The sequence below is a fragment of the Dioscorea cayenensis genome, chromosome 7, assembly GCF_009730915.1.
Source record: "Dioscorea cayenensis subsp. rotundata cultivar TDr96_F1 chromosome 7, TDr96_F1_v2_PseudoChromosome.rev07_lg8_w22 25.fasta, whole genome shotgun sequence".
NCBI lineage: Eukaryota > Viridiplantae > Streptophyta > Magnoliopsida > Dioscoreales > Dioscoreaceae > Dioscorea > Dioscorea cayenensis.
This window is the reverse complement of record NC_052477.1, coordinates 156979-180914: the sequence shown is the minus strand read 5'-3', so window position 1 is coordinate 180914 and position 23936 is coordinate 156979. Positions and strand designations below refer to the sequence as shown.

Sequence of the window (23936 nt, the reverse complement as noted above, 5' to 3'; positions counted from 1 at the left end):
CACCTCAAACCCTAGATTTTTCCCTCTAAATTACATTTTCAGCTGAATTCACTTTCAATCCCTCCAAATATATATTTTCTTACAAACAGTCCCTGAAAACTCACCAATGATCCCTGAATTATGAAATAGTATTCCTCAAAAGGTCCTTTCAAATTACTCCAACGGTCCCTCAAATATAACACAACATTTTAAAAGATCCCTCCATCTTACCTTTCAGTTCTCGGTTTCATAAACATTTCACGCCCACCCTTTCTATTTATTCTTAACCCAAAATCTTTTGGAAAGTTTTACACTTAGGTCCTTATTCTTCCACTGGGGTTTCAAATGTACATTACTCAGAAAATTCATCAAGAACTCCGTAGTAATTCTCAAATATATTTTTCCAAAGAATTATCCAAAGGTTCGTGGTATTATGCCTTTGCATTTTCGTGTTCTTCAAAGACTTAAAGATGAGAGAGAGAGCCTAAAGAAGCATTATGGACCTAAATAAAGAAGATGAAACTCTCTCTGCATCAATTGGATTAGGACAAAGCTAGACAGATTAACTGGATGGCTTACTAGCAGATTACGACCTAACTTACGCTCGTAAGTCTCTTCTTGAGAACCTTGCGAATATGATTATGCCCGTAAGAAGGAGTATAAAGCCAAATTATAGGACCTTACGGGCAGGACTTACGCTTGTAAGAATAACCATAAGGACCATTAAGAAGAGTTTACGAGCAGAGCTTACATCCGTAATGGTAGTCTCAAGGGCAACATAGAGAAGATTACGGTCCAGCTTTTACAGCTGTAAGCTGAACCGTAACACAAGACATGAAACCTTACGGATGGGACTTACGGTAGTAAGTGTTCTTGTAAGGCTAACAACCCATTAAGCCCAGCTTCTTACGGCCATATCCTTATACCCTTAAGTAGCATGTAAGCAGTACAGTATAAATAGATATGATGAGGATTTTTAGGGCAATCTTTAATTCTTTTCTTGGAGGCGAGGCTAGGAAAGAAAGGAGGCAAATCTCCAAGGCTTTATAGACGACTTTGAGATTTGGATACATCATCAAGAGGAGGAACATCGTAGCCATCAAGCTCACTTTGGCGGCATTCGCGGAAGGTTCTTGAGAGTTTTCCGTCGATCAACCTTTGGCACTATTGAGAATGGGGTTTTCCTATTTATGTTCATTCTCTTCGTGTCTTGTGATTTGAATTCTTGCCCTCCATTAATGGAGGGCTAATCTTGTAGATGTTTGGGCATAGTTGAACTCTAGGGTTTAATTTTTCGACATTGGTTGTGGATCTTAATGATTTAATTATTTTCCTAATTGCACTCCTTTATTTTTGAATCTAATCGTGTGTTTGTATTGCTTGATTGCTATTATGGCGAAAGCCCTAGTTTTTATACTTGATGTGCTTTGTGATGAGTAGAAATACTCACCTAGCATAGACATACCGTAATTAAAAGAGATTGTGAGTATGCCTAGCAAAAGGGTACTTTGAAGAATTCTTCTCTTTCGATCCTCCCGAGTGAGTTAATGAGTATTTTCTTGCAATCATGTGGAATAGATTTTAGGGTAAATCACATCTTTATTTTATATTCGGATTAAGGGTAATCTCTCTGCAAGAAGGATTACTTAATTAAGAAATTCATGTTAACTCACATCGAAATTTTATTGAATGTTAATGCGATTGTGTAGTGATTGTATCAGCATTATACCGATTTAGTTACTATTCACCTTTGAAAGAGGGGTTTAATATAATTTAGGAAATCTCTCAGTTAAAATAGGATTGTATGTTTAGACCATCTTTGTCTTGCACTTAACAAGACCCTAGAGAGATGTTATACCCAAACATAGTTTATTCTCCAAATTTAGTATAATTTAGGAAATATCTCCGTTAAAATAGAATTGCAATATTTCTTCCATGGCAAAAGGGCAGTAAAGAACTAGAGCTTTTGACAGAGCTTCCTTGATGACCTTGGCCGGTTCATGGCCGTGCTTGAATACATGAATGGACCTAACGCCATGCCGGCCGGAGAGCAGGGACACGGTCAATGAATGGCAAGGTATGGCTCTGAGGGGGTGAGAAAAGACTCTGAAACTCTAGTCACAGTGTAAGGAGATATAGACATGGTTATAGAATAGAAGAGATCTGAATATCAAGTGCATGGAAACAGTGTTTTACGTGTTGAAGACTACTCAGAGTGCACATTGGTTATTAGAGAAGCTGAGTATTAGAATGCCATGTACGTATGTTGCATGAGAATGGTCAGTTGTGTTATCCTATGTTAAGGTTTTAGTAGTCAGTCAAGACTTATTTTCGTCTAAGTTAGGTTAAGTCTTCATAGCATGTCGAGTTGATCGCTTTTGAGGTCTTGTCTCTCTTTATATATGAGAGAATGGTTTGTATTGAGAGTAGTGAGAAGTATTTTTGAATATCAAGTGCTCTTCTTCTTACTCTTCACTCTCACCCACGACTTCTTGTTTACACTTAACATCTCACTCCTAACACCATCGGTGGTATCGAGCTATGGAAAGCTCCGTGAAACCAAGTCGACTCCGACCGAGTCCCTATTTTCAAAGGAGAAAAACTTCGATCTGTGGAGCCTCAAAATGAAGACTATGTTTCGTTCCAAACGGCTGTGGAACATTGTAGAGAATGGTTTCAGTGAGGATGGAGATGAAGGAGCTGTTGAAAAGAGAAGAGATGCGGATGTGAGTGCCCTGTATCTCATTCAACAAGGTGTCGATGAGAAGATTCTTATACGCATTACAGGTCTGAAACCGCAAAAGCAAGCATGGGATATACTTGCATAAAAGAGTATCAAGGATGCTCTAAAAATTCTCTCGATGAAACTCTATTCTCTCAAGTCTGAGTTGGAAACACTGAGAATGAAGAATGGTGAAAAGGTTCAAGACTATATAACTAAAGTCTTGGAGATTGTCTATCAGTTGAGAGTTCTCGGTGAATCGATGGATGAAGCAAATGGTTGTTGGGAAAATCCTGAGAAGCCTCAGTTCAAACTTCAAGCACGTTGTGTCTTCCATTGTAGAAGCCAAGGATCTTGGAAAGCTCACAGTGGATGAGCTTAGCAGTTCTCTCAAGGGACATGAAACAATATTAACCTTGTCATCAGAAGAAGAAGCACCCCTTCAAGCTATGATCAGTGAACTTGGGGACATTAGCATCCGTGGAAGTCGAAGCTGGGGTCGTGGTTTCTTTCGTGGTTGCTTCCGGGGTCGAGGCAGGGGTAGGACCTCACCACCCCTCAGATAAAGCAGGAGGACTCAAACAAAAAAACAACAAAGGTTTGGAGAAGAAGATGCTAAACAAAAGCAACGACCTCCAGTTCAATGCTACATTTGTAAAAAATATGGGCACACTAAATCCTAGTGTTGGTACAATGAAGCAAATTTCACTGAAGAAGAAGCTAAAGAGGGTGAAGAAAGTGAAGAAGGAATGGTGTTTATGGCCATTCTAGAAAAGGAAGACATAAATAGTAAGAAAGCAACTGAAGAAGATGAGTTACTTATGGCTACTCAAGATGATGATGGAACCCATAGTGCAACTTGGTTAATTGATAGTGGTTGTTCTAACCACATGACTGGAGCCAAGGAGTTGTTTGAAACATTAGAGTACACCTCGCAAAAGATGGTGCGACTAGGTGATGATAAGAAGCTCAAGGTTGCTGGGGTTGGAGTAGTTCAGATTGTATCAAAGGAAGGCAATGTGTGTAAACTTGGGAGTGTTTTGTATGTGCCTCAGTTGGCGCGCAACCTACTCAGTGTTGGTCAGTTGATGACGAGTGGATACACTCTCAACTTCTCCTGCAACGAGTGCACTATCACTGACGAGCTCAACAACAAAATTCTGGCACGAGTGCGCATGACTGCTCATCAAATGTTTCCACTTGATGCCGGGAACATTACTTTGGCCAATGTTGTTTTTAACACAGATGACGAGCTCAAACTCTGGCACAAGAGATTTGGTCATTTGAACATAAGAAGTTTGCAATTTTTGGCTCAAACTCAACTTGTCAAGGATCTACCTGACATTGCATCCGGTGAGCTAGAGCATCCCTGTGAAGCATGTGCTTGGGGGAAACAAACTTGTTCTTCCTTTCCAAAAGGAACACCACGGCGGGCAGCTGTTCCTCTACAACTTGTGCATGGAGACCTGGTAGGACCAATGCAAGTGCCATCTATGGGAGGAAACAGGTATATGTTTCTTCTCACCGACGATTACTCTTGATATAGCTGGGTTTATTTCATGCAGAGGAAGTCCGAAGCCTTGGAACGCTTCATGGTGTTCAAACAGATGCAAGAAAAACAGCTTGGTTTCTCATTAAAAGCTCTTAGGACAGACCGAGGAGGGGAGTTTCTCTCACGGGAGTTCATTGCATACTGTGAATCTCATGGGATTTTTCACCAACTCACGGCTCCTTATACACCCGAACACAACGGAGTCGCAGAAAGAAAAAACCGGACGGTGGTAGAGATGGCGCGATCTATGCTTCGGGAGATGAATCTTCCGATAAACTTGTGGGCCGAGGCAACGGCTGCTGCTGTCACCATCTTGAATCGGTCTCCGACTAAAGCGGTCAAAGGTAAAACCCCGTATGAGGCTCTCAAAGGAGAAAAGCCATCAGTTGGACATCTGCGTGTTTTTGGGTGTGTGGGCCATGTGTTAGTTGACTCACATCTTCGCCAAAAATTGGACTCCAAAACGAAGAGGTGTGTATTGATCGGTTACTGTGAAGACACGAAGGCTTATAAAATGTTTGACCCGTCAAATGGCAAAGTGTGTATCAGCAGAAATGTGAGATTTTTTGAGAATCTTGCATGGGATTGGCCCACCTTGTCTCCCTCAAACTCAGCACCTAGTTTTGTGGTCGTTACAACACCAGGAGAAAAATCCAATGAAATTACTTCATCTCCAGTCAACCGAAGCAATGCCTCTTCAGACAATACCATCAATGATGATCCTTCTTGCGAAAGTTCCGCCAGGTACCGCTCTCTCACAGATATTTACAACTCTTGTGCCTTTGCTATCACAGCTTCAGATCCTATCACATATGAAGAAGCTGTTGGTGATTCTGAGTGGAAAATGGCCATGATCGATGAGATGAAAGCAATTGAACGAAACCAGACGTGGGAGCTGGTTGATTTCATCGAATGGGAAGCGAGTCAGAGGACTAAAGTGGATCTATAAATCTAAATATGGTGCTCGATGGAGTCCTACACAAGCGAAAGGCTCGTCTGGTGGCCAAGGGCTACTCACAAAGAGAAGGTGTCGATTTTGATGAGGTTTTTGCACCAGTGGCTCGTATGGAGACCATACGAGTCCTTCTTGCTCTCGGTGCGCACAATGCCTGGCCAATCTACCAACTTGATGTTAAATCCGCTTTCTTAAATGGCGAATTACATGACGAAGTCTATGTCTCTCAACCTCAAGGCTTTATCACTCAAGGGGAGGAAATGAAGGTATATAAGCTCCGAAAAGCATTGTATGGTCTACGACAGGCTCCTCGAGCTTGGTACAGCAAAGTGCACCAATGTTTTCTTGAGCTCGGGTTCGAACGAAGTGCAAATGAACCCACCCTCTACAAAAAATCTCAAGGTTCCACTCATCTTCTTCTCCTTTGCATTTACGTGGATGATATTATCTATATGGGGTCTTCTCTGGAGATGGTGAAGGACTTTAAAGAAACTATGATGACAAAGTTTGAAATGTCCGATCTTGGTCTCCTCAAATATTTCCTAGTCTTAGAAGTGAAGCAAGGCAAGGATTTCATCTTTGTGTCTCAAAGGAAATATGCTGAGAATTTTTTACGCGAGGCTAACATGCTTGATTGCAAAATTGAACAAAGTCCTATGAATCCTTATGAAAAACTTAGCCTTGATGATGGTTCTGGAGAAGCAGATGGAGGGAAGTATAGGAAGCTTGTGGGAAGTCTACTGTATCTCACGCACACTCGTCCAGACCTAATGTACGCTGTCTCAGTCGTGGCCAGGTATATGCATTGTCCCTCAATGCACCATCTCGGAGCGGTAAAGCGTATTATGCATTACATCGTTGGTACTATCAACTTTGGGCTGTTATATGAGCGTACTGATAATTTCAAGATGGAAGGATACACGGACAGTGACTGGGGCGGATCCATTGATGATCGGAAAAGCACAACTGATTGGGTGTTTAGTCTTGGCTCGGCTGTTGTAGCATGGTGTTCAAAGAAGCAAGAAATCACAGCGTTGTCGAGCACCGAAGCCGAGTATGTCTTTGCGACTTCGGCAGCCTGTCAAGCTATGTGGATGCGACGACTTCTAGAAGACATGAATGAGAAACAATTGGAAGCTACAATTATTTATTGCGACAACAAATCTGCAATAGCGATCGCCAAGAACCCGGCCATGCATGGCCGGACTAAGCACATCGACACTCGGTTCCATTTCATTCGAGGATTAATTACCGATGAAGCAATCAAACTTCTCCACTGCAGCACCAACGAACAAGCAGCTGACGTTCTTACCAAAGCGCTGACCGTCAAGAAGCATGTTCACCTTATCGAGCGACTTGGAGTCAAACAAATCTCTGAGTAAGTGAGTGTGTTGAAGACTACTCATAGTGCACATTGGTTATTAGAGAAGCTGAGTATTAGAATGCCATGTACGTATGTTGCATGAGAATGGTCAGTTGTGTTATCCTATGTTAAGGTTTTAGTAGCTGTCAAGACTTATTTTCGTCTAAGTTAGGTTAAGTCTTCATAGCATGTCAGGTTGACTGCTTTTGAGGTCTTGTCTCTCTTTATATATGAGAGAATGGTTTGTATTGAGAGTAGTGAGAAGTATTTTGAATATCAAGTGCTCTTCTTCTTCTTACTCTTCACTCCACCAGCTTCTTGTTTACACTTAACATCTCACTCCTAACACCATCATTACGTGCATGTATTTATAGAGACTAAGGGAATGTTAAGATTTTAAGCAGCTGATGACTTTGCATGTAGGTCTCTGTCAACTTTTGGAAATATATTTTTCAACAGTGGTAGGTGGTAAGTTTAGATCATGGATTGTTTACCTTGCTTTCCTTGGACCACACACTTGTCTTGGTTGTCTTCGCGTTCACATGTTTCGATTAAGAAAGATGAGATTATTAAATGGTTTTTTGTTTATTGTTTACTTTTTCAATGTCTATGGCTAAGTGTTGTGTTAATATCGTAGGTTTATTAACGTTCACCAACAATGAGTCTTAATTAACTTTTCTTAATGATTTGAATTGTTTGTGTATATATATACATGTGTTTGCATTTGCATTTATATGTAGTGGAGAAGTCAAGGACGCGCGGCAGTGTGCATTCATTTAGGATAGTTATTGGGATCGACAATCATTTTCAATATTGGATAGAGAAGTAGGAAAAGTGTCAAGTCAATGGATATTTATTTCTTTTTTATAATTTTAATAATACTATATATATATATATATATATATTTCAAAACAAACTTGTGATAACAAATGCAAAATCTTGAAGTTGATAAAAGTACATATTTCTTGCAGTGGAATAGAGTCGGATGGTTCTGTGCAATAAATTAGAACCATTGATGTTGATTTATTGGGTTAGTCCTTCATCGTGGATTTAATTAAAAACTCAAAACTCCCAAAAATTAATCATCAGAAACAGAGCGCGCCAAGAATTTTCACCATTTACATGAGTACTTGAAAAAATAAAATTTTACTGAAGCTAATAATGAAAAATTGAACTGTAATAGATGAGAAAACAAACAACTTCACAACTTCTCATTTGTGAAAAGAAACAATGATAAGAAATAACTATGAGTGGCTTTGTGGGTATGTGCATGTTAGTCACACGTTGACTTATGTTATATAAATATATTAGCATTTATATTATTATGTTAGTATATAAAGATATATTAGCATATAATATACGCTAATAAGATTATCTCTCATTGAGTTGGGGATGAGATATATATAAGTCAGGATTTTTTTATTGTTTTCTTCTTGAGACGAGTTTGAGAGTTGTTCAAGCCATCAGAGATATTCTTCATAGTGGATTTCAATTCGACTCCGTGAGGCAGTAGAGCAAAAGTCCCGAACTCCACGTAATTACTGCATAGTGGTTTGTGTGTGTTTTTCTTTCTTTTCTATTATAGCCCTATCTTTGCATGTGTTTTGGAGACTAATCTTGACAGGTTATTGGGACATCTACGGGTGTGTTAGTGCTTCCGAAAGGGCCGTATTAGTGCTTCCGAAAGGGGTCTTAAGTGAAGCCTTAAGTCCCCCAACATCATTAGGAAAACAAAATAAACAAAGATTAGTGAGTTCAAATAACACATACACGTTAATTGTCACACTCCAAACATACATATATATATACATTTATTAATAATAATATTTGATAATTAATCTCCTCATATATATATATATACCATGCATGCTCCTACGTACGTATAGTAGCTAGACCTCATGACGTGCCAATATTCATTTGCTCAAGAAACCCAACCACATGCTTCTCTTCCACACACTGAGTGATAAGCCTAGCACCGGTCACCGGTGCCGGCCCCACCGCCGGCGGCGATCCAAGAATACACACCGGAATAATATCAGAATAAGTTAAGGGCACCACTTGCACTGGCTTCCCCCATCCATAGTCCACCTCTCCAAACCCTAACCTACTCCACTCTGACACAAACAATGTCTTATAAGACAACGTAGGAAGATAAGGATCATCTCCTTCTCCGGCAACCCACTTTCCAAACTCCTCCGGCAACTTCTTCTTACTCTCTTTGATCATGTTAACAACTTCAATCTCCGAAACTCCTGCAAGCACACTGCCCATTGCCGTCACACTCACCGGGAAAAAACAGTTACCATAGAAACCAGTAGGTAGTTCAGGATCCACCAAATTACGTACATTAGCAAAGAACACAAGCTTCATTTCCTCATCACTCTCCAAGTTAATAGCTCTTGTCCTGCATTGCCATACTTTTAGCTGCTAGAAACTCAAACATTGAACATCTTTGTCCTGTGAGCTTGTAGTACTTGTTCTTGAACATGCCTATTTGTTCCATAGATATGTCTATAGTAAGTTGTTCTAATTTATAGCTAGGTAATATTGGTAATTGAGGTAATTCACTTGATGAAGTATATGATAGATTTGGTGGTGTAGGGATAACTTCCCTGAGCCACACCGGTGTCACCGTCGGAGCTGTGAGACCTCTTGCAAACTCTGCCACCAATTTAAAGAACTGCGCCGCCCCGAGACCGTCGCAAATGCTATGGCAAAACTCTAGCCCCATCGCAAATCCTCCACAATCAAACTCTGTAACCTGTTTTTGTTATGTATAAAATAATATGATAAAATTCAGTAAATTGCATGCATTAAGAAAAATTCAAGAGAATGGAAATATATATATATATATATATATATATATGCAATGTATATACTTGAATGAGAACGAGGATATCGGTTGGGTCGAGGTCTGGGCTGGGATCAGGGAGGAGTTGGTGGTGAGTAGGGAAGAGAGGGTGGCTGAGATAATTGACTTGTTCTAGTGTACAATTAGCAAAGGCCTCGGCGAGAAAGACGCCGTCTCCGGTGCAGTTGATCTGAAGCTTGCCTTGTTTCGACTCGATTAACCTGCCGGCAATTGGGTAGTAATGCACCAATGCTTTAGATATTGCCTCTCCTATGATCTTCCCTGGCTCATGGACGCCCATGGAGAATACATGGTATGTTTTGACCTTGCATCTCAAGCCTGGGAGGTTATCAATGGCAGAGAGGTTAAGTGTGGCTTGTGGAGTTGGTTTAGCTGGTTTGATCATTGATTTGGATGTCTTGATAACAGAGAAAGAGGACTTCATTGTTGGTGTAGTACTAGAGAAAGAGATTTTGAGGTACGTAGTAGAGGAGGAAGAAGATGATACAAGTGGTATCATTTTATATAGAAAAAGGTGGTAGTGGTGCTTTTGTTCTTGCTTGGCTTACAATTAATGTACTTGGCTTAGAAGCTCAGATTCTAAATGTTATTTTTTTTTTGGTCTTTTCTTCTCATTGAAAAGAAAAAAGTTTGGTGGTGACTGGTGAGGTCTAATATTTACTTTTGTCTTTATATTGGTAGGAATTGATTCAAATCTAATTGGACTGGATTTATTATTATATTTATATTTACTTTTTTTTTTTTAGTAATTTCCCGGCCATTCATTAAGTTTGATTTGAGTAATTGTATTTTATTAGTGTTTAAGTTGTTGGTGGGGGAAGAGAGAATGAAACTCAAAGACCTCAAAAACAAGTGTTCGACGAAATGCTTGCTTACATTAATACCTGAAGCTATAAGTGTTCGGTGAAATGTTTATTAGTGGTCATAAGAGAGATAAAAAGTAAGGTGTTCTCAAAGATAGAGTTCCAACCAATGAACAATTAGCTCTTGTTCCACTTAAGTAATAAAAAAGTAATAGATAAAGCAAATACAGCCCATTATACTATTGGCTATGCCATACATCAGACCAACTATTGGTCAAGACCATTTCTAAATCCATGCCTATTGATTTGGCTCAAATTAAGAGAGATTTCTAAATAATTAATACTCTCTCTCTTATCTCAAGCAAACAACTCCATTAACTGCTCCACCACTACACTCACATCCATACCTCCTATCCTCATACATGAATAGCAACCTTACCAAGCTCCATTCTCCACATAGCTGCCGACAACCACAGTCGGCACATCCATCCCTACCCATATCTTCAATCACCATCAACAGGAGTCTAGACATTTAAATACAATAATGTTATATCCTTACCAAAAACTAGGCTTACACTCTTGACAATCTTGTTAGCGATCAGGATGTGCAACAGTCCCTCTATGCTCCACATGCAACAACTGAAACGGTTGAGCTATCTTTTTCTACGTTTCTCTTTTGCTTCCAGATAATGAACCACTTTGATTGCATATACAGTCTCATTCAGTTCCTTTATTTTATTTTATTTTTTTTGTATTTGAACTTTGGGATGTTTTGGAGTAGGGATATTGAGCTATTCGCTCAAGGAGACATGTGATGTCACTTCTTGATTTGGGTAATTGTGTGAAAATTTAATTACTGTACAGGTCTTTGTAATTGTGTACTTTCTATTTTTTTTAATCATTGTAATATTTTTAAATACAATTAATTTTTTATATTTAGTCGAATTAAGTCATTTTAGTCTACTGTGTAGATTTGCAAATGTAAATTGCAAAGACTTAATTGTATATAAAAATATTACAGTGGACTAGAATGACCCAATTTGACTAAATATGAGGATTTAATTGTATTTAAAAATATTAGAATGACTAAAAGAGCCAAAAGTACACAATTATAGGGACCTGTATGATAATTAAACCTTGTTTGAAGCATTCGGTAAACGCTGAAATTTTTAATCATATTTTGCTTTGTCAGTTTTAATTAATCATAGTAACTACTGTCTTGATTGTGAAAAAAAAAATAAGAAGTTTGGCTCCAACAATGAAGAGAAGTTTTGAGTTTTTAAAGTCCCGTTCTAGGTGCAACGTACTTATTAGTTACTGTTTTTTTAATATATTTTAAATGCATTATGTTGATTTTTTTCACAAAATAGTGGATGTTGGTTAAGATCACTTATATTATTGTACCTGTGACAAAAGTCGACAAGTGACAAGCGAAGAGACGACAAAGCGGACGGAGTGCCAGCATCTACGGTGGGCTTGAATGACCTCACGAGAATAATCCCCCGCCACGCAACCCCTGGAGGAGGAAGGCAGAGGTAATCCTCACGCGTAACTCCCATGAGCGACCCTAGATATAAATTGTAGGTGAGAGGTTCGAACTCGGGGACCCTCTCACTTACAACCATGAGTAGTACTAGTTAGACTGAGTCCCGAGGGTTCCTAGTGGTGGATATATATATAATGCATGAGTAACCTATTTAAAAAAAATACATAATTTATATTAATTTTTGAGATTTTTACTAATAAGATAAAACCAATAAAATAATGTTAGATACTAATAATTATATTTCAAGACCAAAACCGGAAACATTTAATTTTCTAAATGTTTTAAATAAAATGTTCTAAGCAAATTATATGTATTAAACGGGTTATCGGATCAATATAGTTTTGCGGATTTAAATTGTTGATCCGTTTGCTAAATTTAAACGGATCGGGTATAAAATATAACTATACCCGCCACCCGTTTCCGCGCACTGGTGAGCAGTGAGCACTGCTACCTGATCCTCTCTTCTCCCCAAACCACGCAAAGGCGAAGGTTTTGGCTCGCCGTCGTTGGGGTTTCCGAGCTCTCTCCGAGCGTGGAAGGGAGAGAGGGACGATGAGGAGGATGAGATGGGCGGTGGATGGCGGAGGATTGGAGCTGGATGCCGAGACACCAGTGACCATGGAGGGAACCGCGCGGGCGGTGCCTGGTGACCCTCTGCCATTGGGAATCTCGCGTGGAGTTCGAATTACGAGGCCCAAGCAGTTTGATTTCATGCACCGCTTTATGTCACTACCGCTCGTTCCATCCTACTCCGGCGATGTCGACAATGGCGGCCAGGGATTCCTGTTTCACCACAATCACAACCTGCATCTCCGGGAGAACTGGTAATGTCTTTGTTGTTGTTGTATTTTTCTCAAATTTAAGGTTTTGCAGCGTCTCGGACTGGCGGTGTATTAGAAGGATTTATATTCTTTGAAATATTTGTGATCAAGTATCTGAAATTGTTGATTTTGGTTGGTTTGTGCCCGTCTTGAACTGGGATTTGTAAAGCTTGTTTTGAATATTTATAATTTAGTGGTTGAAAAACTGGATTTTGGTTGAAGATTGTTGTTTTGGGATAGTTGTAGTGAAATTGTTGCTTGAGCTTTTTGGCTGAACTTAGGATTTTTGTTCATTTGGGTATTAGTTGATGCAGATTGAAGTTTTCATTGAGTGGTTATTTTGGAAACATTCTATGTCTACTGTTAAAGTTTTTCCTAACTTGTTGAAGATAAAGATTTTTTTTTATTGGGTGGATTGGAGAAGCTTGGATTGGTCTTATGATCTTTATCCCCTGCTGCCAGATATAATGCTTCAGAGGAAATGCCAAGTCTTCTTCCAATTACCTGTGTGACTTCGTTTGTCAAGTTTAGGTTGTTGAAGGTTTTGTTGAGATGGTTTACATAGGTCGAAATGGTTAAGTGATTCCATTCATATTTTGACTTAATTTAGTTCATTATCTTGTTCAGGACTTTGTCACTTTTGGAGCAATTCCATGTCCAGAAGATTTTTTCCTTCATCAAAGAGAAGGCATCAGATCATCTTAACAAGGCTTCATGGTCTAAGAACATAATGAGTAATATACATGATATGTTTTCTTTTGGGCTTGGTACAGAATTGTGGTTTCCATCAGATTCTTCTCTACTTGTTGAGACATACAATATAAAAGAAAGGAACTCGAGGCAAAAGTTATTTTTCAATCATGAGGTAAGTATGCTTATATTTTGATTCTATGACTTGTGCAATTCATTTGTATTACATTTGATATCTCTAAAAATCTGCTCTAATAGAGGTTTTTCCCCTGTATATTCAATTTCACATGCTAGGATCACTAACTGGTCGTTTGGATTTTTGGTGTAGTCCTATTATCAGGGGTAGCTTCTTGATGTCCTTCTGTGCCACCTCCACCTGCCAAATCTTAAGAATGCCGTGCTTTATGTCCTCTGCCCTATTGCTTGCACACTCCTTTTAGGTATCCTCGATGAATTTTGTTCTTCAGCGCAACCTTGTCAATACAAATTCTGCAGTTGTGTTTGCTATTCTTTAGGACTTCTAGGATTTCTTCATTTTCTTGTAGCTGACTTTATTGTACTTCTTATATCTCCTTTCATTACGGCATCCACATCTTGATACTTTATCTTGCATGGTCATGCACATTCTTTTTGACTACAGTCTAAAGGTGTGTGACTAGTCAATATCATTGCAATGCATGTAAGGGATACTTTGGTGAAGTTGACCACCTGAATAACATGCTGGTCATTCCAAAGAATGAAGGGGTTTTTTGGGGAATAAGAAACCAATGATGGAGTTGAGTGATAAATAGAGTTGTGCCATTACAGTGCAAAAGGAGGAATGAACTCAGTGGCATCCATTTAGTTTCCCATTGAATGGAGTGAAGAAGTTATACAACAATTGGTATGAACGAATCCTGATTAAATATAGGGAGAATGAAAACAAGGGAAATTTTCCTGCAAAATGATTTGCTGCAAGACAGCCTTTTGACACCACTACTGCAATGATATGTAAATTACTTTAAAAGACCTGGGAATTTCACTGCTTGGCAGATAATAGCATTCTGTTACTGTTACTTATTGCTTCTAGTGCTATTGAGATATTGGATAGGATATCATGTTATGATTATATGATTATTCACATCACCTTTGCACTATTAAATTGCCGAGAATTCTTCTGTTCAGTACAATATGTCCATGAACAAGTAATTTACTTTTTATTTGGTCTGAACATTTACTCATTAAACATTCAGTTTTTCCAACTTTATGTCTTGAACTTAGTGTTAATATTTGGCATTCGGGCTATGACATGTTCCTATTTTGTCTATGAGAAAGTTCAGCCTTGAGGTATAATTTGATAGCTACTCTATTGTAAGCCCTTTGCTTTTTATATGACATTTATGTTCCATGGGTGCTTGTGACATTGTTGATTCACTCCCAGAGATTGCTACCTCACTAAAATTTCAATTTACGAGATTGCTTTCAAATTATTCTTCTGGTTGTGTTTCCTTGGAGCTTTGCAGTTTTCGCAGCACAATCTACAGTTGGAAGCCGCTTGCCCCGCACTTTATGTTGATCAAGATGGGACATATTGGGATGTACCATTGTCGATGGGGATTGATCTTGCTTCAGTGGCATCACCTTCTGGCATTAACTACCATTTAAGCTTACAGCATAACAGTGGACAACCCAAGCCCCTAAGTTGTTCTCAAAAAAGTCAGATACCTTTGTCTTTGCTGCCTGGATTGTGTGCAAAGACTGTTATATCCATAAGAAGATTTGTGGACTTCTGGAGAAAGAAAGAGGGCAAGCTAAAGATGGTTCAACCTTATGATGCTTTTCTTTCGGATCCACATGTTTCAGCATCAGGGACCATTGGTAAGGGAAAAATGCTGAGAAAAGTTATCCTTTGTTATGAGATAGAAAATTTTGCGTAGCTCCTCTTAACATTTCTGCCTCTTGATGTTTAGCACCTAGGTACTGTTTTAGTTTTATTGCAGATCTTTTATGCTATTTTCATTATTAACCAAGTTGTTTGTCAATTAATGGAAGGTGATACTTTTGTTGCTTCTAGGTGCTGTAGTCAGTGCATCACTTGGAGAAAATTCAACCAGGATTTTGGTGAAAGATGGGCTTCAGCAACACGAATCATTGAATTTATGTTTCGAGAAACAAAACTTTGCACTCATTGGTGATCTTTTTGCCACCATTTCTTGTACTGCTCAACATGGAAACTTCCAGCGGCTCTTTTTTGATCTTACGAGGATACATGCTCGCCTCGATTTCCCTTCAGGTTCATCATTCCTAAGTGTTGCTGCTCGTGTTGCAAAACAATTTTACCATTCTCAGCGCCCAGAGCCAGAACTACTTTTGTGCAATATGTCCACAACTCACAGTGTCTCTTCAGCAACAGGTATCTAAGTCTAAACTAATTTAGTTTTCCCTCCTCTACTTTCAGAGTTTACATAGGGGTTCCACATTTTCTTATATACTTTTTATAATACCAAACTATTTATGTGATTCTACAGTACGATTCCTAGAATGAACAAGACAGGTCAAAGGATGTCTTGAATTTGGCGTGTTATAGTTATTTAGAACTTATAGGGTCAGTATTCTTTGGTAGTCATGTTATTATAGGATCAAGTGTGAAAAGAACCTTTCGGTTAAAGAAGCTACATGATGGCTAGAACCACACATGATACACCACAATGGGAAACAACCAATGATCACTGGAAGAAAACCTGTACTGGCACTAGCATCCATAAATCCATATGGTAAGATACATCCTTCTATGAAACAGAAACAAATTAGGTGCAAGGCGACAATGCGTAGCTAATCTGTCAATTAATTGATGCCCTTTCCTCGAAAGTTAATTGAACTTCATATCAAGTGTGAAAACATCGGTGAGTATACAAACCAGAAGAAGGTAAGCTGTTGAGTTGTGTCATTGAACTGGTTCTTATTATTATAGCTTGGATGATGACCCACTGCATGATTAGTGACTTGAAAACCTTTGTCATACTAGAGAGTAAACCTATTTAATAGATCATATCTCTTTTGATTGTTCCAATTGGTGGTAGTCCAACAACAAATGAATTGCCTGTTTCTTGATGTTATTATAATATGACACGCTATAAGTGTTCTCTTGCATTGATTATTGGTACACTATATTGACACATTACCAGTGGTAGATAAGATATGCATATTTGAGTGTCATCGCTCTTTATACATATATATATATATATATATATCTGTTGATTGATGAGGATTTATTTGTGCAAACTGTAGCTGATTGGACCGTTCAGTTTCCGAGCTGATTCCAGAATTGTGTGGCAGATACGAAGAATGTTGGCCGAGTAGAGGTTCAATATTGGCCATAGACTGGGCCCTGAAGGTCTTGGGTTCTAGCTAGAGCAACTGCTTGGTACTCCTAACAATCAAGAGTTTATGATTGAGCTCCGATTCTTTGAAAAGCTGACTAAATCTCTCAGCATTTTGTTGTTAACCATGGTCCCAAATTGTTTGCTTTGTAACTTCAAATCGATACTCTTTACTTTAATCGAATGAGTAGTTAGTGTTATTATTTGACTTTAAATTGATTAGAATCATCAAATAATTATCTCTACTAATTTCTTCACTAATTCAATTTCTATTAGAATAATCTTATATATATATATATATATATGATAAAGTGGACAAGAAACATCTGGCATGGCTCAGTCAGAAAGTGCTCAGTGGTTTATGTTTCAACTATTTGTGCTTTTACCTGCATGAGCTAAACTGAACCCTTTTCGCTCTCGAAAAGAATCTGAATACCTATAATAAAAAGATATGGCTACAGTGACTAGTAGTGGGAAATTAAATATTTTAACTATGTGTTCCGATATTCAAACTCTTTAATTCACAAAGATAAATACTACGCAGACGTGATCAAAACTACTTCGGCCATTGATAGTACTTTGCGTGAAGTAAATTAATATTTCTTAACTTATCGGATATTCAAACTCACCAAATAAAAGAGTGGATAAACAACATTTACGAAAAGACGATCAAACTAAAATGGCTGACTAGAGTTAGTAAGAAAAGAAATTAATATTTTAACTATACTGGCCTAATCTTTCAATCTCTATCAACGAAAGAAAGATATAAACACTCTACGAAAAGATCTAAAGCATAAACTAAAACTGTGCCACTGGGAGTAGAGCATAGTGAAGAAGTGAAATTTAATATTTTAACTTACATATGGTGTCTGATATTCAAATCTCTTTCAACGAAAGAAAGTTATATAAACACTCTCACGTGACGCAGCATCGAAACTAAACGACTACTGGGAGAGGGGACTAGGTGAAAGGAAGAAATTAAATATTTTCAAACTCTACAGCCTCGAAGGATATCCAAACTCTCTCTCAACACCAAAGACAGTACCTTACGACACTGTCGAAAAGTATCAAACTAAATGCTACATTAGAGCAGGAATAAGAAAAGAAATTAATATTTTAACCTGCTATACAGTGCCCATATTCCAAACTCCTTTCTACGTAAAGAAAGAGATAAACACTCTACGCAAAAGATCGAGACTGAAACCAAATCGGCCATTAGATGCGACCAGAAGAAAATTAATATTTTAATTTTACTTCAGTATCTTTATATTCAAATCATTTTCATTGAAGACAAATGAAAATGACCAGCATACATCGTGATCAAAACCAAAATTCGCCATTAACAGATCGCAGTATCAAAACCAAGTCTGTCATTGAAATGACGCAAGTATCAAAACCAAACAATCAAATAAATAGATAGATATATATGCTGACCATATAATCATGGCCAGCTTATGCTATTATTTGTCTTGAGTGGCACCTACAGTTGATTATTCTACGTTATGAGCAACTCTCAGTTTGCTACGCAACGCAAACGACAATCCTCAACTTTGATCAAAAGCACGAGAAAAGAGCAACAGATCAGACCAGTTTTTCCGCTCTGTGCTGTACCGTCATTACCCTGCTTTTTATTAATGTTTTCCCTTCAATTTTTGCTTGCGTGTCCACAAAGCTGAGACGTGCACGTTATTAGTATTGCTGGAAAAGAGAACCGTAAGCTGGTCGTATTCCCTCTAATCTCAATTCAACAAGTTATTTGGCATTTACAGACACTTACTAAAATACTTTTATATTTTGAAAAATTATTTTAAAACCAAATTAAATTTCTTATTTGCACTCTCTATAGATCTAATAGTTGCATAAAAACTCCCATTTAAAAGTCATCAGCGACCAGCACTGCACTTGACGGGACACATCACGTGAATCTCAACGCTTTCATCTCGGTAGACAGATTTTGATCAGTCTCTTCCCTCAAAACGAAACCTTCACGTTAATAAAGACTCCCACACATTACCGTAATGCAAGATGACACCATCGATTTTACTAGTTTATTTCACCATGTAAACCTATACAGAGTACATGGGCTGGTATATGATGTATACCCATATATTTTCATAAAATAAAATAAATGCGATTTTAATTTCTGACACTTTAATTTTAGACATATATATATATATATATATATATATATATATATATATATATATACATATATTCTTCTTTAAGCGGCACAAATTGTACACACGTCTCTTTATAAGTTATAATAAATATAATATAATTATACTTATTATTATTATTATTATTCCAACTTGTATAAACCATCTCAACCCCACATCAAAAACCCCAAATGCCGAGATCAAATCCAAGCCCTCCGTCTCAGATCTCTCAACCTCTCTTCTTGCTCGGTTCCTCGAAGAAGACCATCTCCAATGGCGGATCACGACGTGAACCTCTCTCTCCTGACTTCCTCCGAGACCGGAAGGATCACCACCAAACTTCCACCACTGAATCCCTTCTTCAATCGAATCTCTCTCTCAACCGCTCCGTTCTCCACTGCTCCAGCACGGCCCCAGCCATGGCCATCGCCAATCATTCCCTAAACCCAAACACAACAACCACCTCACATCAACCAACACCCCCCCCACCCCCCACCCACACCCAACCCAACCCCACAACCACCACAACCCCCACCAAACACCCACACCCCAAAACCCACCCCACCCCCAAACCAACACCCCCACCCCCATCGAAGACCTCTCCTCCGCGCCGTCAACCTATTCTCGACCACCAAGAAACCCAATTTAACAAGCATCATCCGCCACGGTACAGGCCCATCAAACTACATCTTTCGACGCCGAGAAAGGCCGAATGAGGGATTCGGAATGAAGGTCTCCTCGCCATCAGCGTGCTCGCCATTCTTTGCATCGCCACTCGGCGCTTCTGCATTTTGAGCTTTCTTGAAGCGTTTGGATTTATGGACTCATAGTATTTGTCCGTGATGCCCGGCCGTACACAAACAGTTGATATGGAGATCATGCTTTCAAAACCATGAACCAGGAAGAGTCGCTTGCTCTGTGGTTGTTATTACCTACACTCTGCAGCTGCCAAAATCATTCATGGTATTTAGCTGAGGCAAGAATTAATAAACGCCACAGCAAGAATTGCGAAAATGGTCACTACACAGAAATTTGGATCAGGAAGATTTGCTTGCTGCAGATCTCAATCACAATGGTTTTATCAGGGTCTGTCTGTTTGTCTGTCTGGTGCTTACTCGAACGTTTATTTATGTGCTAATGCAATATAAGATATAATTGTTTTTATGCAGTAAATCAGAGTATGCAGTTTTCAAGTTGAGAGAGATGTGGGATAGTGGAAAGAGACATGATGCGTTGCGTGGGTAAATCTGCGACCATGTGGCAACAAGCTTTGACTCAGCTAATACACTGGAAAGATAACTTTTAATTGATTTACTTTAACGTTAGTGGAAAATTGCAGGTGGTATAGTAAATGAGATGTGTAATATTATATACATCGAAGTGTATGAAGGAAATTTTAGTTGAATCTTTTGTACAAAGATATGTATGTATAAATATATAGTGGTGTACAACAAACCCCTTTCAATTTTTGGAAAGATGTAGTAGGAGGCTCAAGTTGAACAGCCTGGTATAAAGATATGATTGAGTTTATATGTTATGGTTTGAAATTTGAATTTGTCTGTGCATTTATGGTCTTGGGCCCTTTGTTTTCAATCATGTTTGCAATATTTATGTGTAACGTGGCAAAATGACTGATTTGTGGTTTTCAGGTCATGAATTAGGGTCCTGTTAGAGTCTTTATCAATAAGACTTATTTGGCAGGAATAAAATGAGCCAAATTGGTTTGAACCTATTTTGTAGGGTTTCATTGAGGTCAGCAGGAATCTTGTTCCGTTATTATGTCCTTTATCAGTAGTGTACTACTTGGATTCATGGTGCTAGAAACGTGGCCTTTGATGCCCTTTCAGATTTGGAGCACTACAATTTCTAGCTTTGCGTCCCTAAATATCTGAAGGCATATATGTAGCATATATATTGAAAAACTATAGAGCTCAAATTTTAAGATAATCTTCTTTAATTTAAATTTCGAAAATAGAGAAAAATCACAGTAATTAAAACTCATTTTTCGAACGAAGACATATGCAATATGTGACATGCCAACGCCCATATGTATATTAATTCAAATGTTTTTGAGAAATGATAAGGTTTGGTCCATTTTAATCAAATAGGAATGAAATTTTTGACTACTAATAAAACATGGCATAATAAGAATAATGAAGCCACCTTTTGTTGTAATTAATTAAAAAGAAACTGAATATACTGAACGAATTTCGATCACCACTAAGATGGAGATGATAATGGGTTAAGTGCAACGTTTAGACACTCATTATTCCAGAAAGCGCAATCAATCAATGAAAATCTTCCGTGATCTAGGCCAACGCTTCCTTGTCAAGCCATTCCATTCATGACTCATTGCTACTCAATTTAAACTTTGCATTGAATTCATTTCTAGTTAATTATGACAAATGCTTTGGCATGTTTGACATGCATGTAATGAAAATCTCTGCTCAATTTTGATGATACTACTACCGATAGTACAAAAGCCAAATAATTTTCACCTGTCCCACCCATTCAATGCAATCCAGTGAATAGTTGTCCCTTAAAGTGTTTATATATATATATATATATATATATTCATCTCAGATCCATGTGTTTTGAGGATTGGGTACCAACCACAAGTACTGCTGGAGGTCTTATTGGCTTTGGTGCAAAAAGTTATGTGCATTAGTGCCTGCCAGTCAAAAGCACTGGTACTATGGGTTAGGTCCACGGGTTCCTACCATATTTATTATTATTATTATTATTACTTTTTGCAGATTAACGATCACATAAAATATATAAAAATAAATTAGGAAAAATAAATATTTAAAAATAGAAGTAGTTGTCACTTCAGCCAAAAATAATAACAATATTATTATTCTAATTTTATTCTGTGTTTTTTTATTATAATATTTTTAATAAATAAATAATTTATTTTTGCCAGTACAGTTAATAAAATATTGAGACGTAACCAACTGCACAAGTGATGGTTAAGATATCCGACTATAACGAACTTTGGTAGTAGAGTTACAAAAATGATAAACAAACTTGCCAGTGATGACAACTATAGATCTTCTTGAATAATCATTTTCAATTGATCAAATTGTAAATAATTCATAAATTATTTGAGTACATGTTTTAGAGCTAAAAGTACACAAAATTTAAGATTCATTAATATAATTAACCTCAACTGTGTATGCATTTTGGGGTTGAAAATGTAGCGCTGCTGTACGAATTTTAATAAAAAAAACAAATTACTATTTTAAACTCTTTATATAAAAAATTAGTTGCTAATAAATAAATAAATATATAGCATATATATTTGAAATAAGGATGGAGCTCATGGATTTATCAAAAAGAAAATTAAGTGTATTTATGTTCAAAATGGATATTTGCTTTCCCCAAGTTAAGAAACAGACGTACACAAACTCAATTTCAATGTTAAAAATGTGATCCTATTAATTTAATTTAATTTTCTTAATTAATGTGTTCAAACTTTGAAACTGAATATTGTCAAAAAGAAATAACTTTTATTTTTTCAAGAATATTAAATTAAGTAATGTGCAACTTGTGGCACTTCTTAGTTATTTCCCTCCCTTGAAACTTTTTACTTTTATGTATATAATTAATTATCATTCTAGTTGCGGTATTATTTCAAATGTGTCAAAGTACAAGCTAACTGGACAAAAGATTAATTATTTGTATGGAAAAGTTTGAATAATGTGTGTGTTAGAAATATAAAAATTAAAATAGCACAGAGAATTCCTTTTTTAAACAAAATACAAGTAAATTATTTAATCATGATTTATTATTTATGGATGATGTACTTATATATAGATCTTCTTAAAGTGTCTGCGCTAATTAGTTGTTCGGTGTTTATGGATTGAATAGTATATGGAAAATTTAATTTATTTTATTTAAAAATTAAAATAAATAAAATCTATCCTTTTAAACAAAATTTTTAAATATGGCCTTTGCAGTGGAAAGAGAATGTTAAAATTAATCGAATGTTTTTTCGTGTTTATACTTCTGTGACCAAGATAAAGATACCATCATTATCGCAATTTCAATATCGCTTGGCAGAATTTTTAACCAGTCACGTGACTGGCTTGAAAAATAATCTAAGTGGATTGATTGCCTGAATCAAAATTGGGCTCGGCAAAAGCTTCATTTTTGTATTGTAAAAGGCTCACCTATTCTTCTTTGTTATTTACTCATCCACTTAAACTTCTATATTTAGTAGACCATGTGTTTATACCCTTTCACATTCTTTTTTTTTTGTAATATTTGATTTTATTGCTAATGAATTGTGTTCTATCTATTTTTTGTTTAAAATAAAATAATAGAAAACTAGTAGCTTATTCTCGTTCCAAATAAAAGTCGGTAATTTCAAATCACTCCATTTAAAGATTTACGTAAGTCCATGACCTGCTCCCTTTTACTAAAAAATACTCCCTATGGTCATCTTCCATCGATATTATATATATAAGTATATATATATATATATTATTCATTGAGTATGTTAATTCTGTATTTTGTTATAAACAAATTAATTGATGCCACTTATTGATTTTTTTCAAAATATGAGCCACTATTTCTATCAAAGAATCTCAAATCCATTACACATGATTTAAATCCATTTTTCTAAAAATTGGAAAAAAAAAATCAACTATAGGTTCTCAAGATAAGCCATGATTCCAATATGCCTGCCAATATTAGAAACAATGCCCTTTTCCAAAAGCTCTTTGGGATTGAGGCATAAGAAAATTCAATTAGCAACTTGCACCCTCAATTGTCATCTAAAAAGTACTATTAGCCTTTGGAACATTGTTACCAACACCGGTGCTTGTCATTGTTTTGTGTCACCACGAGCCTTGGCCTCTCGCCTGCCAGCTGCTGCCAAGCAGAGACCCCCCACATATAAAGTTAACGAAAAGAAAGTAATTGACATTATATTTATTTTTTTCTTATTATTATATAATTTTTAAATCACTTAACAATAGTCTAGTTGGCAACATACCCAAAATATATGGTATACGATAATGATATTTATGTTTTATAAATTATGTTGTTTTTTTTTTTCCATACCAGATGTGCTCTTTTATCCAAACTCACAATACTTTTAATGTTCACTTTTAT

General features: G+C 37.2%; 1 protein-coding gene and 1 pseudogene across 1 annotated transcript; one reads left to right on the top strand and one right to left on the bottom strand.

Moving 5' to 3' along the window:
- Positions 1-8346: 8346 nt before the first annotated feature.
- On the bottom strand, positions 8347-9894 carry LOC120264620 (annotated as a pseudogene).
- A 2316-nt stretch (positions 9895-12210) lies between these two features.
- On the top strand, positions 12211-20173 carry LOC120264667 (protein TRIGALACTOSYLDIACYLGLYCEROL 4, chloroplastic-like). The gene is given in 9 exon segments (XM_039272489.1): positions 12211-12616; positions 13241-13478; positions 14806-15160; positions 15357-15649; positions 15651-15695; positions 16571-16629; positions 19764-19904; positions 19988-20059; positions 20158-20173. Coding segments are annotated over 9 exon segments (1491 nt in total). The 5' UTR covers positions 12211-12344.
- Positions 20174-23936: the final 3763 nt, after the last annotated feature.